Here is a 21,253-nt window from a genome sequence, read left to right as displayed (position 1 = left end):
TCATCACTATCACCACCACCATCACTATCACCACCATCACCACCATCACTATCACCACCACCATCACCACCACCATTCATCACTATCACCACCACCACCATCACTATCACCATCACTATCACCATCACTATCACCACCATCACCATCATCACTATCACCACCACCACCACCATCACTATCACCACCATCACTATCACCACCATCACTATCACCACCATCACCACCATCACTATCACCACCACCATCACCACCACCATTCATCACTATCACCACCACCATCACCATCATCACTATCACCACCACCACCACCATCATCACTATCACCACCATCATCACTATCACCACCACCATCACTATCACCACCATCACTATCACCACCACCATCACCACCACCATTCATCACTATCACCACCGCCATCACCATCATCACTATCACCACCACCACCACCATCACTATCACCACAATCACTATCTCCATCACTGTCACCACCATCACTATCACCATCACTATCACCACCATCACTATCATCACTATCACCAGCACCACTATCACTATCACCACCATCACTATCACCACCATCACCATCACTATCACCATCACTATCACCACCATCACCATCACCACCATCACCATCACCACCATCACTATCACCACCATCACTATTACCATCACTATCAACACCATCACCATCACTATCACCACTATCACCATCACTATCACCACCATCACCATCATCACCATCACTATCGCCATCACTATCACCACCATCACTATCACCACCATCACCATCACGACCACCACCATCACCATCACTACCATCATCACTATCACCACCACCACTATCACCACCATCACCACCATCACTATCACCATCACCACCACCATTCATCACTATCACCACCGCCATCACCATCATCACTATCACCACCACCACCATCACTATCACCACCATCACTATCACCACCATCGCTATCACCACCATCACCACCATCACTATCACCACCACCACCACCATTCATCACTATCACCACCACCATCATCACTATCACCACCACCACCATCACTATCACCATCACTATCACCACCATCACTATCATCACTATCACCACCACCACCATCACTATCACCACCATTACTATCACCACCATCACTATCACCATCACTATCACCACCATCACCATCACCACCATCATCACTATCACCATCACCATCATCACCACCATCACCACCATCATCATCAACATCACCATCATCACCAACATCACCACCATCACTATCACCACCACCATCACCACCACCATTCATCACTATCACCACCGCCATCACCATCATCACTATCATCACCACCACCACCATCACTATCACCACCATCACTATCTCCATCACTGTCACCACCATCACTATCACCATCACTATCACCACCATCACTATCATCACTATCACCAGCACCACTATCACTATCACCACCATCACTATCACCACCATCACTATCACCATCACTATCACCACCATCACTATCACCACCATCACTATCACCACCATCACTATTACCATCATCACCATCACTATCACCATCATCACCATCATCACCATTTACGTCATGGAGCGACTAATGCTGCTGCTACTGATTCTGCTCACGATGCTGATGCTGATGATGCTAATGATGATGATGATGCTAATTATGATTATGATGCTAATGATGATGATGCTAATGATGATGATGCTAATGATGATGATGCTAATTATGATGATGATGCTAATGATGATGATGCTAATGATGATGATGCTGAAGATGATGATAATGATGATGATGATGCTACTAATGACGATGATGATGCGAATGATGATGCTGAAGATGATGATAATGATGATGCTACTAATGATGATGCTTCTAATGATGATGATGCTAATGATGATGATTCTAATGAAGATGATGATGCTGCTAATGATGATGATGCTAATGATGCTAATGATGATGCTGCTAATGATGATGATGCTACTGATGACGATGCTTCTAATGATGATGATGATGCTAATTATGATGCTAATGATGATGATGCTAATGATGATGATGCTGAAGATGATGATAATGATGATACTAATGATGATACTAATGATGATGATGCGAATGATGATGATGCTGAAAATGATGATGATAATGATGATGCTACTAATGACGATGCTTCTAATGATGATGATGCTAATGAAGATGATGATGCTGCTAATGATGATGCTGCTAATGATGCTAATGATGATGATGCTAATGATGATGATGCTGAAGATGATTATGATGCTACTAATGATGATGATGAGTCTAATGATGATGATGCTTCTAATGATGATGATGCTAATGATGATGCTACTAAATATGATGATCATGCTATTAATGATGATGCTTCTAATGATGATGATGCTGATTATGATGATTCTTATGAAGATGATGATGATGCTAATGATAATGATGATGCTACTGATGATGATGATGCTAATGATGATGATGCTAATGATGATGATGCTGAAGATGATGATAATGATGATGCTACTAATGATGATAATGATGATGATGCTACTAATGATGATGATGCTTCTAATGATGATGATGCTAATGATGATGATTCTAATGATGAAGATGATGATGCTAATGATGCTAATGATGGTGATGCTATTGATGATGATGATGCTGCTAATGATGATGATGCTAATGATGCTAATGATGATGCTGCTAATGATGATGATGCTACTGATGACGATGCTTCTAATGATGATGATGATGCTAATTATGATGCTAATGATGATGATGCTAATGATGATGATGCTGAAGATGATGATAATGATGATACTACTAATGATGATACTAATGATGATACTAATGATGATGATGCGAATGATGATGATGCTGAAAATGATGATGATAATGATGATGCTACTAATGACGATGCTTCTAATGATGATGATGCTAATGAAGATGATGATGCTGCTAATGATGATGCTGCTAATGATGCTAATGATGATGATGCTAATGATGATGATGCTGAAGATGATTATGATGCTACTAATGATGATGATGAGTCTAATGATGATGATGCTTCTAATGATGATGATGCTAATGATGATGCTACTAAATATGATGATCATGCTATTAATGATGATGCTTCTAATGATGATGATGCTGATTATGATGATTCTTATGAAGATGATGATGATGCTAATGATAATGATGATGCTACTGATGATGATGATGATGCTAATGATGATGATGCTAATGATGATGATGCTGAAGATGATGATAATGATGATGCTACTAATGATGATAATGATGATGATGCTACTAATGATGATGATGCTTCTAATGATGATGATGCTAATGATGATGATTCTAATGATGAAGATGATGATGCTAATGATGCTAATGATGGTGATGCTATTGATGATGATGATGCTAATGATGATGATGATGATGCTACTGATGATGATGCTGCTAATGATGATGATGATGCTAATGATGATGCTATTGATGATGATGCTGCTAATGATGATGATGATACTACTAATGATGATGATGCTAATTATGATGATGATGCTAATGATGATGATGCTAATGATGATGATGCTGAAGATGATGATAATGATGATGATGATGCTACTAATGACGATGATGATGCGAATGATGATGCTGAAGATGATGATAATGATGATGCTACTAATGATGATGCTTCTAATGATGATGATGCTAATGATGATGATTCTAATGAAGATGATGATGCTGCTAATGATGATGATGCTAATGATGCTAATGATGATGCTGCTAATGATGATGATGCTACTGATGACGATGCTTCTAATGATGATGATGATGCTAATTATGATGCTAATGATGATGATGCTAATGATGATGATGCTGAAGATGATGATAATGATGATGCTACTAATGATGATACTAATGATGATACTAATGATGATGATGCGAATGATGATGATGCTGAAAATGATGATGATAATGATGATGCTACTAATGACGATGCTTCTAATGATGATGATGCTAATGAAGATGATGATGCTGCTAATGATGATGCTGCTAATGATGCTAATGATGATGATGCTAATGATGATGATGCTGAAGATGATTATGATGCTACTAATGATGATGATGATGATGAGTCTAATGATGATGATGCTTCTAATGATGATGATGCTAATGATGATGCTACTAAATATGATGATGATGCTATTAATGATGATGCTTCTAATGATGATGATGCTGATTATGATGATTCTTATGAAGATGATGATGATGCTAATGATAATGATGATGCTACTGATGATGATGATGCTAATGATGATGATGCTAATGATGATGATGCTGAAGATGATGATAATGATGATGCTACTAATGATGATAATGATGATGATGCTACTAATGATGATGATGCTTCTAATGATGATGATGCTAATGATGATGATTCTAATGATGAAGATGATGATGCTAATGATGCTAATGATGATGATGCTATTGATGATGATGATGCTAATGATGATGATGATGCTACTGATGATGATGCTGCTAATGATGATGATGATGCTAATGATGATGCTATTGATGATGATGCTGCTAATGATGATGATGATACTACTAATGATGATGATGCTATTGATGATGATGATGCTGCTAATGATGATGATGATGCTACTAATGTTGATGATGCTACTAATGATGATAATGCTAATGATGACGATGATGCTAATGATGATGATGCTGCTAATGATGATGATGATGCTACTAATGATGATGATGCTACTAATGATGATAATGCTACTAATGATGATGCTTCTACTAATGATGATGCTTCTACTAATGATGATGCTTCTAATGATGATGATGATACTTCTAATAATGATGATAATGCTTCTAATGATGATGATGCTAATGATGATGATGCTATTGATGATGATGATGCTGCTAATGATGATGATGATGCTAATGATCATGATGCTATTGATTATGATGATGCTGCTAATGATGATGATGCTACTGATGATGATGCTACTAATGATGATAATGCTATTGATGACGATGATGCTGCTGCTGCTGACGATGATGCTGAAGGATGCCTCACCTCGTCACGCCTGAAGGCTTGCTGTATCTTGACGAACCTCCACTTCGGACAGCGGGGAGACACGGAGACTCCCGGAGAAACGCGGAGACACTGCAGCTCCTGCTGAGAGACAAGCACTTCTTCCACGATGCCAGACTCCTCTGTGGAGTGATGGTGGGGGGGGGGGGGGGGGGGAGAGGTGGGGGGGGGAGAGGTGGGGGGGAGAGAGGTGGGGTGTGTCAGTGTGTGTGTCAGTCCGGCAAAAACAACCCCCTACCTCTTCGCGGTGCCGGACGGGCAACTCTGTCGTGGACAGTGCTGTGGGGGGAGAGGCCAATTTTGATTGGCTCCTCCCCTCATGGCATCTGTGTCCACCACAGGGGCTAAACGGGGGCTCTGGACGGGTGCGAGGGGCTGGTAACCCCTCCACCTTCAATTAATTACCACGAAACCACGTCTATATCTAACTAATAAGCTTGTGCCGGAGGCCCTGGGGGGACAGGCGTCTATGACGTCTCCTGGCCAAACCCCAATTGACGGAGCAAGGAGATTGAATCTCTACCCTCGGGGCTCCTCCAGAAACAGCGAAAAGCCACTACGGGTGGCCACGTGGAATGTTCGAACGCTCACTGCGGAGGAGAGGCTGCCACTCCTCTGTCGGGAGCTGGACTGGTACCGCCTGGATCTCCGTGGCATTCAGGAGGTCCGGTGGTCCGGTTCTGGCTCCTGCCACCATGAGGGGTGGACAGTCCTCTACTCGGGGCAGGAAACTGCCAAACAACAGGGTGTGGCTCTTCCTCTGAACAAAAGAATGAAGGGGGTGTGGGAGCCTGGCGGTGAGGTGTGGGAAGCTGTAAGCCCCAGGCTACTTTGGGCTCGCCTTCCCATCAACCGGAGGCGAGGAATGGTGGTCGTGGTTACTTATGCCCCCACCGAAGACAAACATCCGTGGAGGGATGCAGGCAAAGCCGATGAGTCAGATGCCTTCTATGACCTCCTGTCACAGGTGCTGGCTAAAGTGGCACCTCGGGATAGAGTCATCTTGTTGGGTGACTTCAATGCCCGAGTTGGTCATGATGCTGGCACCTGGTCTGGAGTGATTGGAGGGCATGGGCCAGATCAGCTCAATAACAACGGTAGGAGGCTGCTAGATTTTTGTGCAGCCCATGGGCTTGTAATTACCAACACGCTGTTCCGGCATCGGCGCATCCACACAACATCATGGATGCATGCCGAGTCCAAGCAAGAAGATCTGCTGGACAACATAGTGACGGACCAGCGGATGCGAGCCCATGTCCTTGACACCAGGACCTACCGTGGAGCTGATCTGCCCTCTGACCATCGACTTGTCATCTGTAAGATGTGCCTGCCATTCTTCCACTCCGGTGGTGGGTGTACACCCAGGACCCCATTCCAACCTAAAGTGGCCTGGTCTCAGCTAGCTGATGAAAGTTGCAAGCGAGAATTTAATCATCGCTTGCGGCTGGGGTTGGCATCGTCCCCCACTCCTCCTGATGTCGAGGGTAAATGGGCGAGGTTTAGGACTGTGACTCATGCAGCTGCAATAGCTGCTTTGGGTACGCGGTCCAGACCTCCCCAGAGACCCTGGCTGACAGAGGAGGTGTTCAGGTTGGCTGAGAAAAAGCGACAGACCCACTCTCATCGTCTACAGCATCCAACATCAGAAAATGAGGAGGCTTACCGCAGCCTTCGCTCGGAGGTTCGGAGAGCCGTGAGGCGCTGCAAGGATGGGTGGTGGTCGCGGGTTGCTGAGGAGATGGAGTCTGCCTCAATAGCCCGTGATCACAAATCTCTATTTAACTCCATCAAAAAAGTAACCTGCAGCGCCACACCCATTACGATCATTAGGGGAAAGAACGGTGATCCAATCTCTGATCCCCAGGAACAGGTTTGCAGATTTGCTGAGCATTTATGTGAGGTCCTGGGGGAGGGGAAATCCCTCAGCCCGGAAAACATCGTGGGACTAAGTGGAAATGAGCCTGCTGAGGCTGCAGTGCCTCAAATATTGGAAGAAGTCACCCCCTGTGAGTGGCTGGCTGAGGTGCCATCTGTTGAGGAAGTACTGAAGGCGATCCAGAGTCTGAGACCAGGAAAGGCACCGGGCAAAGATGATCTCCGAAGCAAATGTTGAGGGAAGGTGGCGTTTGTGCACAGACTGCCCTATATGACATCATAACAACAGTCTGGACCACTGGACGGGTTCCGCAGGATTGGAAGGATGCCCTGGTGGTCCCCCTTTTTAAGAAGGGGGACCGCACAGACTGTAACAACTACAGGGGCATCTCACTCCTCAGTGTGCCGGGAAAGGTCCTGGCAAGGATTATTCAGCATCGCCTTGCCAGGCACGCTGAGGAGAGGCTTGCGGAGCCCCAAATGCGGTTTCAGGAAAGGGCGGTCCTGCACAGATGCCATATTTTCTGTCCGTCTGCTACAGCAGAGGTGTAGGGAATTCCAACAAGACCTACATCTCTGCTTTATTGACCTGGTCAAGGCCTATGATACCATCAGTAGGCCTGGTCTCTGGGTCGTTCTTCGTGCTTTTGGAGTACCTGACCCTCTGCTCACGATCATTAAGGACCTTCATGATGGTGAGCGGGCCCGGGTAAAACTGCTGGGTCTAGGTGAGTGTAGTTCACTGTGTGTGTATGTATGTGTGTACACTGTGTACACTGTGTGTGTATGTGAGTGTGTACACTGTGTGTGTGTGTACACTGTGTGTGTGTACACTGTGTGTACACTGTGTGTGTGTACACTGTGTGTACACTGTGTGTGTGTGTACACTGTGTGTACACTGTGTGTGTGTACACTGTGTGTGTGTACACTGTGTGTGTACACACCGCTGGCTGCTGGGTCTAGGTGAGTGTAGTTCACTGTGTGTGTGTACACTGTGTGTGTGTGTGTGTACACTGTGTGTGTATGTGTGTGTGTACACTGTGTGTGTGTACACTGTGTGTGTGTACACACCGCTGGCTGCTGGGTCTAGGTGAGTGTAGTTCACTGTGTGTGTGTGTACACTGTGTGTGTGTGTACACTGTGACTGTGTGACTGTGTGTGTGTGTACACTGTGTGTGTGTACACTGTGTGTGTGTACACACCGCTGGCTGCTGGGTCTAGGTGAGTGTAGTTCACTGTGTGTGTGTACACTGTGTGTGTGTGTACACTGTGACTGTGTGACTGTGTGTGTGTGTACACTGTGTGTGTGTACACTGTGTGTGTGTACACACCGCTGGCTGCTGGGTCTAGGTGAGTGTAGTTCACTGTGTGTGTGTGTACACTGTGTGTGTGTGTACACTGTGACTGTGTGACTGTGTGTGTGTGTACACTGTGTGTGTGTACACTGTGTGTGTGTACACACCGCTGGCTGCTGGGTCTAGGTGAGTGTAGTTCACTGTGTGTGCGTGTACACTGTGTGTGTGTGTACACTGTGTGTGTGTACACTGTGTGTGTACACTGTGTGTGTATGTGTGTGTGTACACTGTGTGTACACTGTGTGTGTGTACACTGTGTGTGTGTGTGTACACACCGCTGGCTGCTGGGTCTAGGTGAGTGTAGTTCACACGAAAGAGGAAGGCGTCCAGAATGCAGGCGACGGTGATGGTGAGGACAACCTGGGGGAGACACGGGGGGGGGGGGGGAGACACGGGGGGGAGACACGGGGGGGAGACACGTGGTAGAGACACGTGGTAAAGACACGTGGTAAAGACACGTGGTAGAGACACGTGGTGGAGACACGTGGTAGAGACACGTGGTGGAGACACGTGGTGGAGACACGTGGTGGAGACACGTGGTGGAGACACGTGGGGTAGAGACACGTGGGGTAGAGACACGTGGTAGAGACACGGGGGGAGACACGTGGTAGAGACACGTGGTAGAGACACGTGGTAGAGACACGTGGTAGAGACACGTGGTAGAGACACGTGGTAGAGACACGTGGTAGAGACACGTGGTAGAGACACGTGGTAGAGACACGTGGGTGGGGGGTGGTGGAGACACGTGGGGTAGAGACACGTGGGGTAGAGACACGTGGGGTAGAGACACGTGGGGTGGAGACACGTGGGGTGGAGACACGTGGGGTGGAGACACGTGGGGTGGAGACACGTGGGGTGGAGACACGTGGGGTGGAGACACGTGGGGTGGAGACACGTGGGGTGGAGACACGTGGGGTGGAGACACGTGGGGTGGAGACACGTGGGGTGGAGACACGTGGGGTGGAGACACGTGGGGTGGAGACACGTGGGGTGGAGACACGTGGGGTGGAGACACGTGGGGTGGAGACACGTGGGGTGGAGACACGTGGGGTGGAGACACGTGGGGTGGAGACACGTGGGGTGGAGACACGTGGGGTGGAGACACGTGGGGTGGAGACACGTGGGGTGGAGACACGTGGGGTGGAGACACGTGGGGTGGAGACACGTGGGGTGGAGACACGTGGGGTGGAGACACGTGGGGTGGAGACACGTGGGGTGGAGACACGTGGGGTGGAGACACGTGGGGTGGAGACACGTGGGGTGGAGACACGTGGGGTGGAGACACGTGGGGTGGAGACACGTGGGGTGGAGACACGTGGGGTGGAGACACGTGGGGTGGAGACACGTGGGGTGGAGACACGTGGGGTGGAGACACGTGGGGTGGAGACACGTGGGGTGGAGACACGTGGGGTGGAGACACGTGGGGTGGAGACACGTGGGGTGGAGACACGTGGGGTGGAGACACGTGGGGTGGAGACACGTGGGGTGGAGACACGTGGGGTGGAGACACGTGGGGTGGAGACACGTGGGGTGGAGACACGTGGGGTGGAGACACGTGGGGTGGAGACACGTGGGGTGGAGACACGTGGGGTGGAGACACGTGGGGTGGAGACACGTGGGGTGGAGACACGTGGGGTGGAGACACGTGGGGTGGAGACACGTGGGGTGGAGACACGTGGGGTGGAGACACGTGGGGTGGAGACACGTGGGGTGGAGACACGTGGGGTGGAGACACGTGGGGTGGAGACACGTGGGGTGGAGACACGTGGGGTGGAGACACGTGGGGTGGAGACACGTGGGGTGGAGACACGTGGGGTGGAGACACGTGGGGTGGAGACACGTGGGGTGGAGACACGTGGGGTGGAGACACGTGGGGTGGAGACACGTGGGGTGGAGACACGTGGGGTGGAGACACGTGGGGTGGAGACACGTGGGGTGGAGACACGTGGGGTGGAGACACGTGGGGTGGAGACACGTGGGGTGGAGACACGTGGGGTGGAGACACGTGGGGTGGAGACACGTGGGGTGGAGACACGTGGGGTGGAGACACGTGGGGTGGAGACACGTGGGGTGGAGACACGTGGGGTGGAGACACGTGGGGTGGAGACACGTGGGGTGGAGACACGTGGGGTGGAGACACGTGGGGTGGAGACACGTGGGGTGGAGACACGTGGGGTGGAGACACGTGGGGTGGAGACACGTGGGGTGGAGACACGTGGGGTGGAGACACGTGGGGTGGAGACACGTGGGGTGGAGACACGTGGGGTGGAGACACGTGGTGGAGTGTCCACACTGGAGGTGGTGCTGCTGGTCACCATGTTGACGAGATAGAATATCATGAAGTAGGCGCGGCTCCACGCGCCTGTCTCTGACACCACTCCCTCCTGAGACACGCGGACAGAGACACACGGGGAGAGAGACACGGGGACAGAGACACGGGGAGAGAGAGACACGGGGGGGGGGAGACACGGGGAGAGACACGGGGAGAGAGACACGGGGAGAGAGAGACACGGGGGGGGGGAGACACGGGGAGAGACACGGGGAGAGAGACACACGGGGACAGAGAGACACGGGGAGAGACACGGGGAGATAGACACACGGGGGGGAGAGACACGGGGGGGAGAGACACGGGGGGGAGAGACACGGGGAGAGACACGGGGGGGAGAGACACGGGGAGAGAGACATAGGGAGGGAGACACGGGGCGAGAGAGAGACACGGGGAGAGAGAGACACGGGGAGAGAGAGACACGGGGAGAGAGAGACACGGGGAGAGACACGGGGGGGGGAGACACGGGGAGAGACACGCGGACAGAGACACACGGGGAGAGAGACACGGGGAGAGAGACACGGGGAGAGACACGGGGGGGGAGACACGGGGAGAGAGACACGGGGAGAGAGACACGGGGAGAGAGACACGGGGAGAGAGACACGGGGAGAGAGAGACACGGGGAGAGAGACACGGGGGAGAGACACGGGGAGAGAGACACGGGGAGAGAGAGACACGGGGAGAGAGACACGGAGAGAGAGACACGGGGAGAGAGACACGGGGAGAGACACGCGGGGGAGAGACACGGGGAGAGAGACACGGGGAGAGAGACACGGGGAGAGACACGGGGAGAGAGAGAGACACGGGGAGGGAGACACGGGGAGAGAGAGACACGGGGAGGGAGACACGGGGAGAGAGACACGGGGAGAGAGACACGGGGAGGGAGACACGGGGAGAGAGAGACACGGGGAGAGAGACACGGGGAGAGAGACACGGGGAGAGAGAGACACGGGGAGAGAGACACGGGGAGAGAGACACGGGGAGAGACACGGGGAGAGGGAGACACGGGGAGAGAGACACGGGGAGAGAGACACGGGGAGAGACACGGGGAGGGAGAGAGACACGGGGAGGGAGACACGGGGAGGGAGACACGGGGAGAGAGAGACACGGGGAGAGAGACACGGGGAGAGAGACACGGGGAGAGAGACACGGGGAGAGACACGGGGAGAGAGAGACACGGGGAGAGAGACACGGGGAGAGAGACACGGGGAGAGACACGGGGAGGGAGAGAGACACGGGGAGGGAGACACGGGGAGAGAGAGACACGGGGAGGGAGACACGGGGAGAGAGACACGGGGAGAGAGACACGGGGAGAGAGAGACACGGGGGGAGAGACGGGGAGGGAGAGAGACACGGGGACAGAGCCACGGGGAGAGAGACACGGGGAGAGAGACATGGGGGAGAGACACGGGAAGAGAGACACGGGGAGAGAGAGACACGGGGAGAGACACGGGGAGAGACACGGGGGGAGAGACACGGGGGGAGAGACACGGGGAGAGAGAGACACGGGGAGAGACAGACACGGGGAGAGAGAGACACGGGGAGAGACAGACACGGGGAGAGACAGACACGGGGAGAGAGACACGGGGAGAGAGACATGGGGGAGAGACACGGGAAGAGAGACACGGGGAGAGAGAGACACGGGGAGAGACACGGGGAGAGACACGGGGGGAGAGACACGGGGGGAGAGACACGGGGAGAGAGAGACACGGGGAGAGACAGACACGGGGAGAGAGAGACACGGGGAGAGACAGACACGGGGAGAGACAGACACGGGGAGAGAGACATGGGGGGGGAGACACGGGGAGAGAGAGACACGGGGAGAGAGAGACATGGGGAGGGAGAGACACGGGGAGAGAGAGACACGGGGAGAGAGACACGGGGAGAGAGACACGGGGAGAGAGACACGGGGAGAGAGACACGGGGAGGGAGAGAGACACGGGGAGAGAGAGACACGGGGAGGGAGAGACACGGGGAGAGAGACACGGGGAGAGAGAGACACGGGGAGAGAGAGACACGTGGAGAGAGACACGGAGAGAGAGACACGGGGAGAGAGAGACACGGGGAGGGAGACACGGGGAGAGAGACACGGGGAGAGAGAGACACGGGGAGAGACACACGGGGGAGAGACACGGGGAGAGAGACACGGGGAGAGAGACACGGGGAGAGAGACACGGGGAGAGAGACACGGGGAGAGAGAGACACGGGGAGGGAGACACGGGGAGAGAGACACGGGGAGAGAGAGACACGGGGGGACATTGGGGATTAGTTAGCAATCGTGGTGATGGTGATGATGGTCGTGGTAGTGATGATGATGATGGTAGTGATGATGGTGATGATGATGGTGGCAGTAATGATGGTGATGGTAGTGATGATGATGGTGATGGTAGTGATGATGATGATGGTAGTGATGATGATGGTAGTAATGATGGTAGTGATAATGATGGTGATGGTAGTGATGATGATGGTAGTGATGATGGTGATGGTAGTGATGATGATGGTAGTAATTGTGATGATGGTAGTGATGATGGTGATGATGGTAGTGATGATGATGGTGGTGGTGATGATGATGGTGTTGATGGTAGAGATGATGATGGTAGTGATGATGATGGTAGTGATGGTGATGATGATGGTAGTGATGATGATGGTGGTGGTGATGGTGGTTACCATAGTAACGATGATGGTGATGGTGGTTACCATGGTAATGATGATGGTGATGGTGGTTACCATGGTAATGATGATGATGGTGGTTACCATGGTAATGATGATGGTGATGGTGGTTACCATGGTAATGATGATGGTGATGGTGGTTACCATGGTAATGATGATGATGGTGGTTACCATGGTAATGATGGTGATGGTGGTTACCATGGTAATGATGATGGTGGTTACCATGGTAATGATGGTTGTGATGGTGGTTGCCATGGTAATGATGATAGTGATGGTGGTTACCATGGTAATGATGGTTGTGATGGTGGTTACCATGGTAATGATGATGGTGATGGTGGTTACCATGGTAATGATGATTGTGGTTGCCATGGTAACGATGATAGTGATGGTGGTTACAATGGTAATGATGATGGTGTTGGTGGTTGCCATGGTAATGATGATAGTGATGGTGGTTGCCGTGGTAATGATGATGGTGGTTGCAATGGTAATGATGATAGTGATGGTGGTTAACATGGTGATGATGATGGTGGTTGCCATGGTAATGTTTTTAGTGATGGTGGTTGCCATGGTAATGATGATGGTGATGGTGGTTACCATGGTAATGATGGTTGTGATGGTGGTTACCAAGGTAATGATGATGGTGATGGTGGTTACCATGGTAATGATGATGGTGGTTGCCATGGTAACGATGATAGTGATGGTGGTTACAATGGTAATGATGATAGTGATGGTGGTTGCCGTGGTAATGATGATGGTGGTTGCCATGGTAATGATAGTGATGGTGGTTACCATGGTGATGATGGTGGTTGCCATGGTAATGTTTTAAGTGATGGTGGTTGCCATGGTAATGATGATGGTGATGATGGTTACCATGGTAATGATGATGGTGGTTACCATGGTAATGACGATGGTGATGGTGGTTACCATGGTAATGATGATGGTGATGGTGGTTACCATGGTAATGATGATGGTGTTGGTGGTTACCATGGTAATGATGATGGTGGTTACCATGGTAACGATGGTTGTGATGGTGGTTACCATGGTAATGATGATGGTGATGGTGGTTACCATGGTAATGGTGATTAGCATGTTAATGATAGTGATGGTGGTTACCATGGTAAGGATGATAGTGATGGTGGTTACCATGGTAATGATGATGGTGGTTACCATGGTAATGAGGATGGTGATGGTGGTTACCATGGTAATGATGATGGTGATGGTGGTTACCATGGTAATGATGATGGTGATGGTGGTTACCATGGTAATGATCATGGTGTTGGTGATTACCATGGTAATGATGATGGTGGTTACCATGGTAATGATGGTTGTGATGGTGGTTACCATGGTAATGATGATGGTGATGGTGGTTACCATGGTAATGGTGATGGTGGTTACCATGGTAATGATAGTGATGGTGGTAACCATGGTAATGATGATGGTGATGGTGGTTACCATGGTAATGATGATGGTGATGGTGGTTACCATGGTAATGGTGACTGTGGTTACCATGGTAATGATGATGGTGGTTGCCATGGTAATGATGATAGTGATGGTGGTTACCATGGTAATGATGATGGTGATGGTGGTTACCATGGTAATGATGATGGTGTTGGTGGTTGCCATGGTAATGATTATAGTGATGGTGGTTACCATGGTAATGATGATAGTGATGGTGGTTGCCAAGGTAATGATGATGGTGATGGTGGTTGTCATGGTAATGATGATAGTGATGGTGGTTACCATGGTAATGACGATGGTGGTTGCCATGGTAATGGTGTTACTGATGGTGGTTGCCATGGTAATGATGATGGTGGTTACCATGGTAATGATGATGGTGGTTACCATGGTAATGACGATGGTGATGGTGGTTACCATGGTAATGATGATGGTGATGGTGGTTACCATGGTAATGGTGATGGTGGTTACCTTGTTAATGATAGTGATGGTGGTTAGCATGGAAAGGATGATAGTGATGGTGGTTACCATGGTAATGATGATGGTGGTTACCATGGTAATGATGATGGTGATGGTGGTTACCATGGTAATGATGATGGTGGTTACCATGGTAATGATGGTTGTGATGGTGGTTACCATGGTAATGATGATGGTGATGGTGGTTACCATAGTAATGGTGATGGTGGTTACCATGTTAATGATAGTGATGGTGGTTACCATGGTAAGGATGATAGTGATGGTGGTTACCATGGTAATGATGATTGTGGTTACCATGGTAATGACGATGGTGATGGTGGTTACCATGGTAATGATGATGGTGTTGGTGGTTACCATGGTAATGATGGTGGTTACCATGGTAATGATGATGGTGTTGGTGGTTACCATGGTAATGATGATGGTGGTTACCATGGTAACGATGGTTGTGATGGTGGTTACCATGGTAATGATGATGGTGATGGTGGTTACCATGGTAATGGTGATGGTGGTTACCATGTTAATGATAGTGATGGTGGTTACCATGGTAAGGATGATAGTGATGGTGGTTACCATGGTAATGATGATGGTGGTTACCATGGTAATGACGATGGTGATGGTGGTTACCATGGTAATGATGATGGTGTTGGTGGTTACCATGGTAATGATGATGGTGGTTACCATGGTAATGATGGTTGTGATGGTGGTTACCATGGTAATGATGATGGTGATGGTGGTTACCATGGTAATGGTGATGGTGGTTACCATGGTAATGATAGTGATGGTGGTAACCATGGTAATGATGATGGTGATGGTGGTTACCATGGTAATGATGATGGTGGTTACCATGGTAATGGTGACTGTGGTTACCATGGTAATGATGATGGTGGTTGCCATGGTAATGATGATAGTGATGGTGGTTACCATGGTAATGATGATGGTGGTTACCATGGTAATGATGATGGTGTTGGTGCTTGCCATGGTAATGATTATAGTGATGGTGGTTACCATAGTAATGATGATAGTGATGGTGGTTGCCATGGTAATGATGATGGTGATGGTGGTTCTCATGCTAATGATGATAGCGATGGTGGTTACCATGGTAATGATGATGGTGGTTGCCATGGTAATGGTTTTAGTGATGGTGGTTGCCATGGTAATGATGATGGTGGTTACCATGGTAATGATGATGGTGGTTACCATGGTAATGACGATGGTGATGGTGGTTACCATGGTAATGATGATGGTGGTTACCATGGCAATGATGATGGTGATGGTGGTTACCATGGTAATGATGATGGTGTTGGTGGTTGCCATGGTAATGATTATAGTGATGGTGGTTACCATGGTAATGATGATAGTGATGGTGGTTGCCATGGTAATGATGATGGTGGTTGCCATGGTAATGATGATGGTGGTTGCCATGGTAATGATGATGGTGATGGTGGTTGCCATGGTAATGATTTTAGTGATGGTGGTTGCCATGGTAATGATGATGGTGGTTACAATGGTAATGATGATGGTGGCTACCATCGTAATGACGATGGTGATGGTGGTTACCATGGTAATGATGATGGTGGTTACCATGGTAATGATGATGGTGGTTACCATGGTAATGATGATGGTTGCCATGGCGATGGTGGTTGCCATGGTAATGATGATGGTGATGGTGGTTGCCATGGTAATGATGATAGTGATGGTGGTTACCATGGTAATGATGATGGTGGTTAACCATGGTAATGATGATGGTGATGGTGGTTGCCATGGTAATGATGATGGTGATGGTGGTTACCATGGTAATGATGATGGTGGTTACCATGGTAATGATGATAGTGATGGTGGTTACCATGGTAATGATGATGGTGGTTACCATGGTAACGATGGTTGTGATGGTGGTTACCATGGTAATGATGATGGTGATGGTGGTTACCATGGTAATGGTGATGGTGGTTACCATGTTAATGATAGTGATGGTGGTTACCATGGTAAGGATGATAGTGATGGTGGTTACCATGGTAATGATGATGGTGGTTACCATGGTAATGAGGATGGTGATGGTGGTTACCATGGTAATGATGATGGTGATGGTGGTTACCATGGTAATGATGATGGTGATGGTGGTTACCATGGTAATGATGATGGTGTTGGTGGTTACCATGGTAATGATGATGGTGGTTACCATGGTAATGATGGTTGTGATGGTGGTTACCATGGTAATGATGATGGTGATGGTGGTTACCATGGTAATGGTGATGGTGGTTACCATGGTAATGATAGTGATGGTGGTAACCATGGTAATGATGATGGTGATGGTGGTTACCATGGCAATGAGGATGGTGATGGTGGTTACCATGGTAATGGTGACTGTGGTTACCATGGTAATGATGATGGTGGTTGCCATGGTAATGATGATAGTGATGGTGGTTACCATGGTAATGATGATGGTGATGGTGGTTACCATGGTAATGATGATGGTGTTGGTGGTTGCCATGGTAATGATTATAGTGATGGTGGTTACCATGGTAATGATGATAGTGATGGTGGTTGCCATGGTAATGATGATGGTGATGGTGGTTGTCATGGTAATGATGATAGTGATGGTGGTTACCATGGTAATGACGATGGTGGTTGCCATGGTAATGGTTTTAGTGATGGTGGTTGCCATGGTAATGATGATGGTGGTTACCATGGTAATGATGATGGTGGTTACCATGGTAATGACGATGGTGATGGTGGTTACCATGGTAATGATGATGGTGATGGTGGTTACCATGGTAATGGTGATGGTGGTTACCTTGTTAATGATAGTGATGGTGGTTACCATGGTAAGGATGATAGTGATGGTGGTTACCATGGTAATGATGATGGTGGTTACCATGGTAATGATGATGGTGATGGTGGTTACCATGGTAATGATGATGGTGGTTACCATGGTAATGATGGTTGTGATGGTGGTTACCATGGTAATGATGATGGTGGTTACCATGGTAATGGTGATGGTGGTTACCATGTTAATGATAGTGATGGTGGTTACCATGGTAAGGATGATAGTGATGGTGGTTACCATGGTAATGATGATGGTGGTTACCATGGTAATGACGATGGTGATGGTGGTTACCATGGTAATGATGATGGTGTTGGTGGTTACCATGGTAATGATGGTGGTTACCATGGTAATGATGATGGTGTTGGTGGTTACCATGGTAATGATGATGGTGGTTACCATGGTAATGATGGTTGTGATGGTGGTTACCATGGTAATGATGATGGTGGTTACCATGGTAATGGTGATGGTGGTTACCATGTTAATGATAGTGATGGTGGTTACCATGGTAAGGATGATAGTGATGGTGGTTACCATGGTAATGATGATGGTGGTTACCATGGTAATGACGATGGTGATGGTGGTTACCATGGTAATGATGATGGTGGTTACCATGGTAATGATGGTTGTGATGGTGGTTACCATGGTAATGATGATGGTGATGGTGGTTACCATGGTAATGGTGATGGTGGTTACCATGGTAATGATAGTGATGGTGGTAACCATGGTAATGATGGTGATGGTGGTTACCATGGTAATGATGATGGTGGTTACCATGGTAATGGTGACTGTGGTTACCATGGTAATGATGATGGTGGTTGCCATGGTAATGATGATAGTGATGGTGGTTACCATGGTAATGATGATGGTGATGGTGGTTACCATGGTAATGATGATGGTGTTGGTGCTTGCCTTGGTAATGATTATAGTGATGGTGGTTACCATAGTAATGATGATAGCGATGGTGGTTACCATGGTAATGATGATGGTGGTTGCCATGGTAATGGTTTTAGTGATGGTGGTTGCCATGGTAATGATGATGGTGGTTACCATGGTAATGATGATGGTGGTTACCATGGTAATGACGATGGTGATGGTGGTTACCATGGTAATGATGATGGTGGTTACCATGGCAATGATGATGGTGGTTACCATGGTAATGATGATGGTGTTGGTGGTTGCCATGGTAATGATTATAGTGATGGTGGTTACCATGGTAATGATGATAGTGATGGTGGTTGCCATGGTAATGATGATGGTGGTTGCCATGGTAATGATGATGGTGGTTGCCATGGTAATGATGATGGTGATTGCCATGGTAATGATTTTAGTGATGGTGGTTGCCATGGTAATGATGATGGTGGTTACAATGGTAATGATGATGGTGGCTACCATCGTAATGACGATGGTGATGGTGGTTACCATGGTAATGATGATGGTGGTTACCATGGTAATGATGATGGTGGTTACCATGGTAATGATGATGGTTGCCATGGTGATGGTGATGGTGGTTGCCATGGTAATGATGATGGTGATGGTGGTTGCCATGGTAATGATGATAGTGATGGTGGTTACCATGGTAATGATGATGGTGGTTAACCATGGTAATGATGATGGTGATGGTGGTTGCCATGGTAATGATGATGGTGATGGTGGTTACCATGGTAATGATGATGGTGGTTACCATGGTAATGATGATAGTGATGGTGGTTACCATGGTAATGATGATGGTGGTTTCCATGTAATGGTTATTGTGATGGTGGTTGCCATGGTAATGATGATAGTGATGGTGTTTACCATGGTAATGATGATGGTGATGGTGGTTGCCATGGTAATGATGATAGTGATGGTGGTTATCATGGTAATGATGATGGTGATGGTGGTTACCATGGTAATGATGATAGTGATGGTGGTTACCATGGTAATGATGATAGTGATGGTGGTTACCATGGTAATGATGATAGTGGTTGCCATGGTAATGATGATGGTGATGGTGGTTGCCATGGTAATGATGATGGTCATGGTGGTTGCCATGGTAATGATGATAGTGATGGTGGTTACCATGGCAATGACGATGGTGATGGTGGTTACCATGGTAATGATGATAGTGATGGTGGTTACCATGGTAATGATGGTGGTTGCCATGGTAATGATGATGGTGATGGTGGTTGCCATGGTAATGATGACGGTGATGGTGGTTACCATGGTAATGAACCAGTTGTTTATTACTGTCAGCGCAAAGAGCGTCACTGAAAAACATCAACAACATCATCATCATCAGCATCATCACTACCATCATCATCAACAGCATCAACATCATCAGCATCAGCATCACCATCATCAACATCATCATCAACATCATCATCAATATTATCATCATCAACATCAATATTATCATCATCAACATCAATATTATCATCATCATCAACATCAATATTATCATCATCAACATCATCATCAACATTATCATCATCAACATCAATATTATCATCATCAACATCAATATTATCATCATCATCAACATCAATATTATCATCATCATCAACATCATCAACAACATCATCACTACCATCATCATCAACAGCATCAACATCATCATCAGCATCATAATCAACATGATCATCAACATCATCATCAACATCAATATTATCATCATCATCATCAATACCATCATCATCAACAGCATCAACATCATCATCAGCATCATAATCATCATCAGCATCATAATCAGCATCAACATCATCATCAGCGCCAGCACCATCAGCAGTAGTAGTGTTAGTAGTATTAGTAGCAGTATATTTAGTAGTAGTATTAGTAGTATTATTAGTAGTATATTTAGTGGTAGTGGTAGTAATAGTATTAGTAGTATATGTAGTAGTGGTAGTAGTAGTGGTAGTATTAGTAGTAGTATATTTAGTGGTAGTATTAGTAGTATTAGTAGTAGTATATTTAGTGGTAGTGGTAGTAATAGTATTAGTAGTATCTGTAGTAGTGGTAATAGTAGTGTTAGTATTAGGAGTAGTATATTTAGTGGTAGCAGTAGTATTAGTAGTAGTATATTTACTATTAGTTGTAGTAGTATTAGTAGTAGTATATTTAGTGGTAGTAGTAGTATTAGTAGTAGTATATTTAGTAGTAGTA

General features: G+C 47.7%; 1 protein-coding gene across 2 annotated transcripts in view; it reads right to left on the bottom strand.

Moving 5' to 3' along the window:
* The window catches only part of LOC142907964 (two pore calcium channel protein 1-like), a 115,596-nt gene that overhangs the window by 7,642 nt on the left and 86,701 nt on the right, over window positions 1–21,253 (bottom strand). For both annotated transcript variants that reach the window (XM_076058016.1, XM_076058017.1), the window contains 4 exons: window positions 20,315–20,361; window positions 10,679–10,747; window positions 8,639–8,723; window positions 5,116–5,255 (listed from right to left, as the gene is read on the bottom strand). In XM_076058016.1, coding sequence (XP_075914131.1) covers window positions 5,116–5,255; window positions 8,639–8,723; window positions 10,679–10,747; window positions 20,315–20,361 — 341 coding nt within the window. The remainder of the gene's footprint in view (window positions 1–5,115; window positions 5,256–8,638; window positions 8,724–10,678; window positions 10,748–20,314; window positions 20,362–21,253) is intronic.

The sequence above is a fragment of the Petromyzon marinus genome (genome assembly GCF_048934315.1).
Source record: "Petromyzon marinus isolate PM22_M1 ecotype Great Lakes invasive population chromosome 67 unlocalized genomic scaffold, UKy_Petmar_22M1.pri1.0 chr67_unloc.4, whole genome shotgun sequence".
Lineage (NCBI taxonomy): Eukaryota > Metazoa > Chordata > Hyperoartia > Petromyzontiformes > Petromyzontidae > Petromyzon > Petromyzon marinus.
The sequence above is the reverse complement of the archived record's forward strand: the minus strand, read 5'-3'. Positions and strand labels throughout refer to the sequence as shown.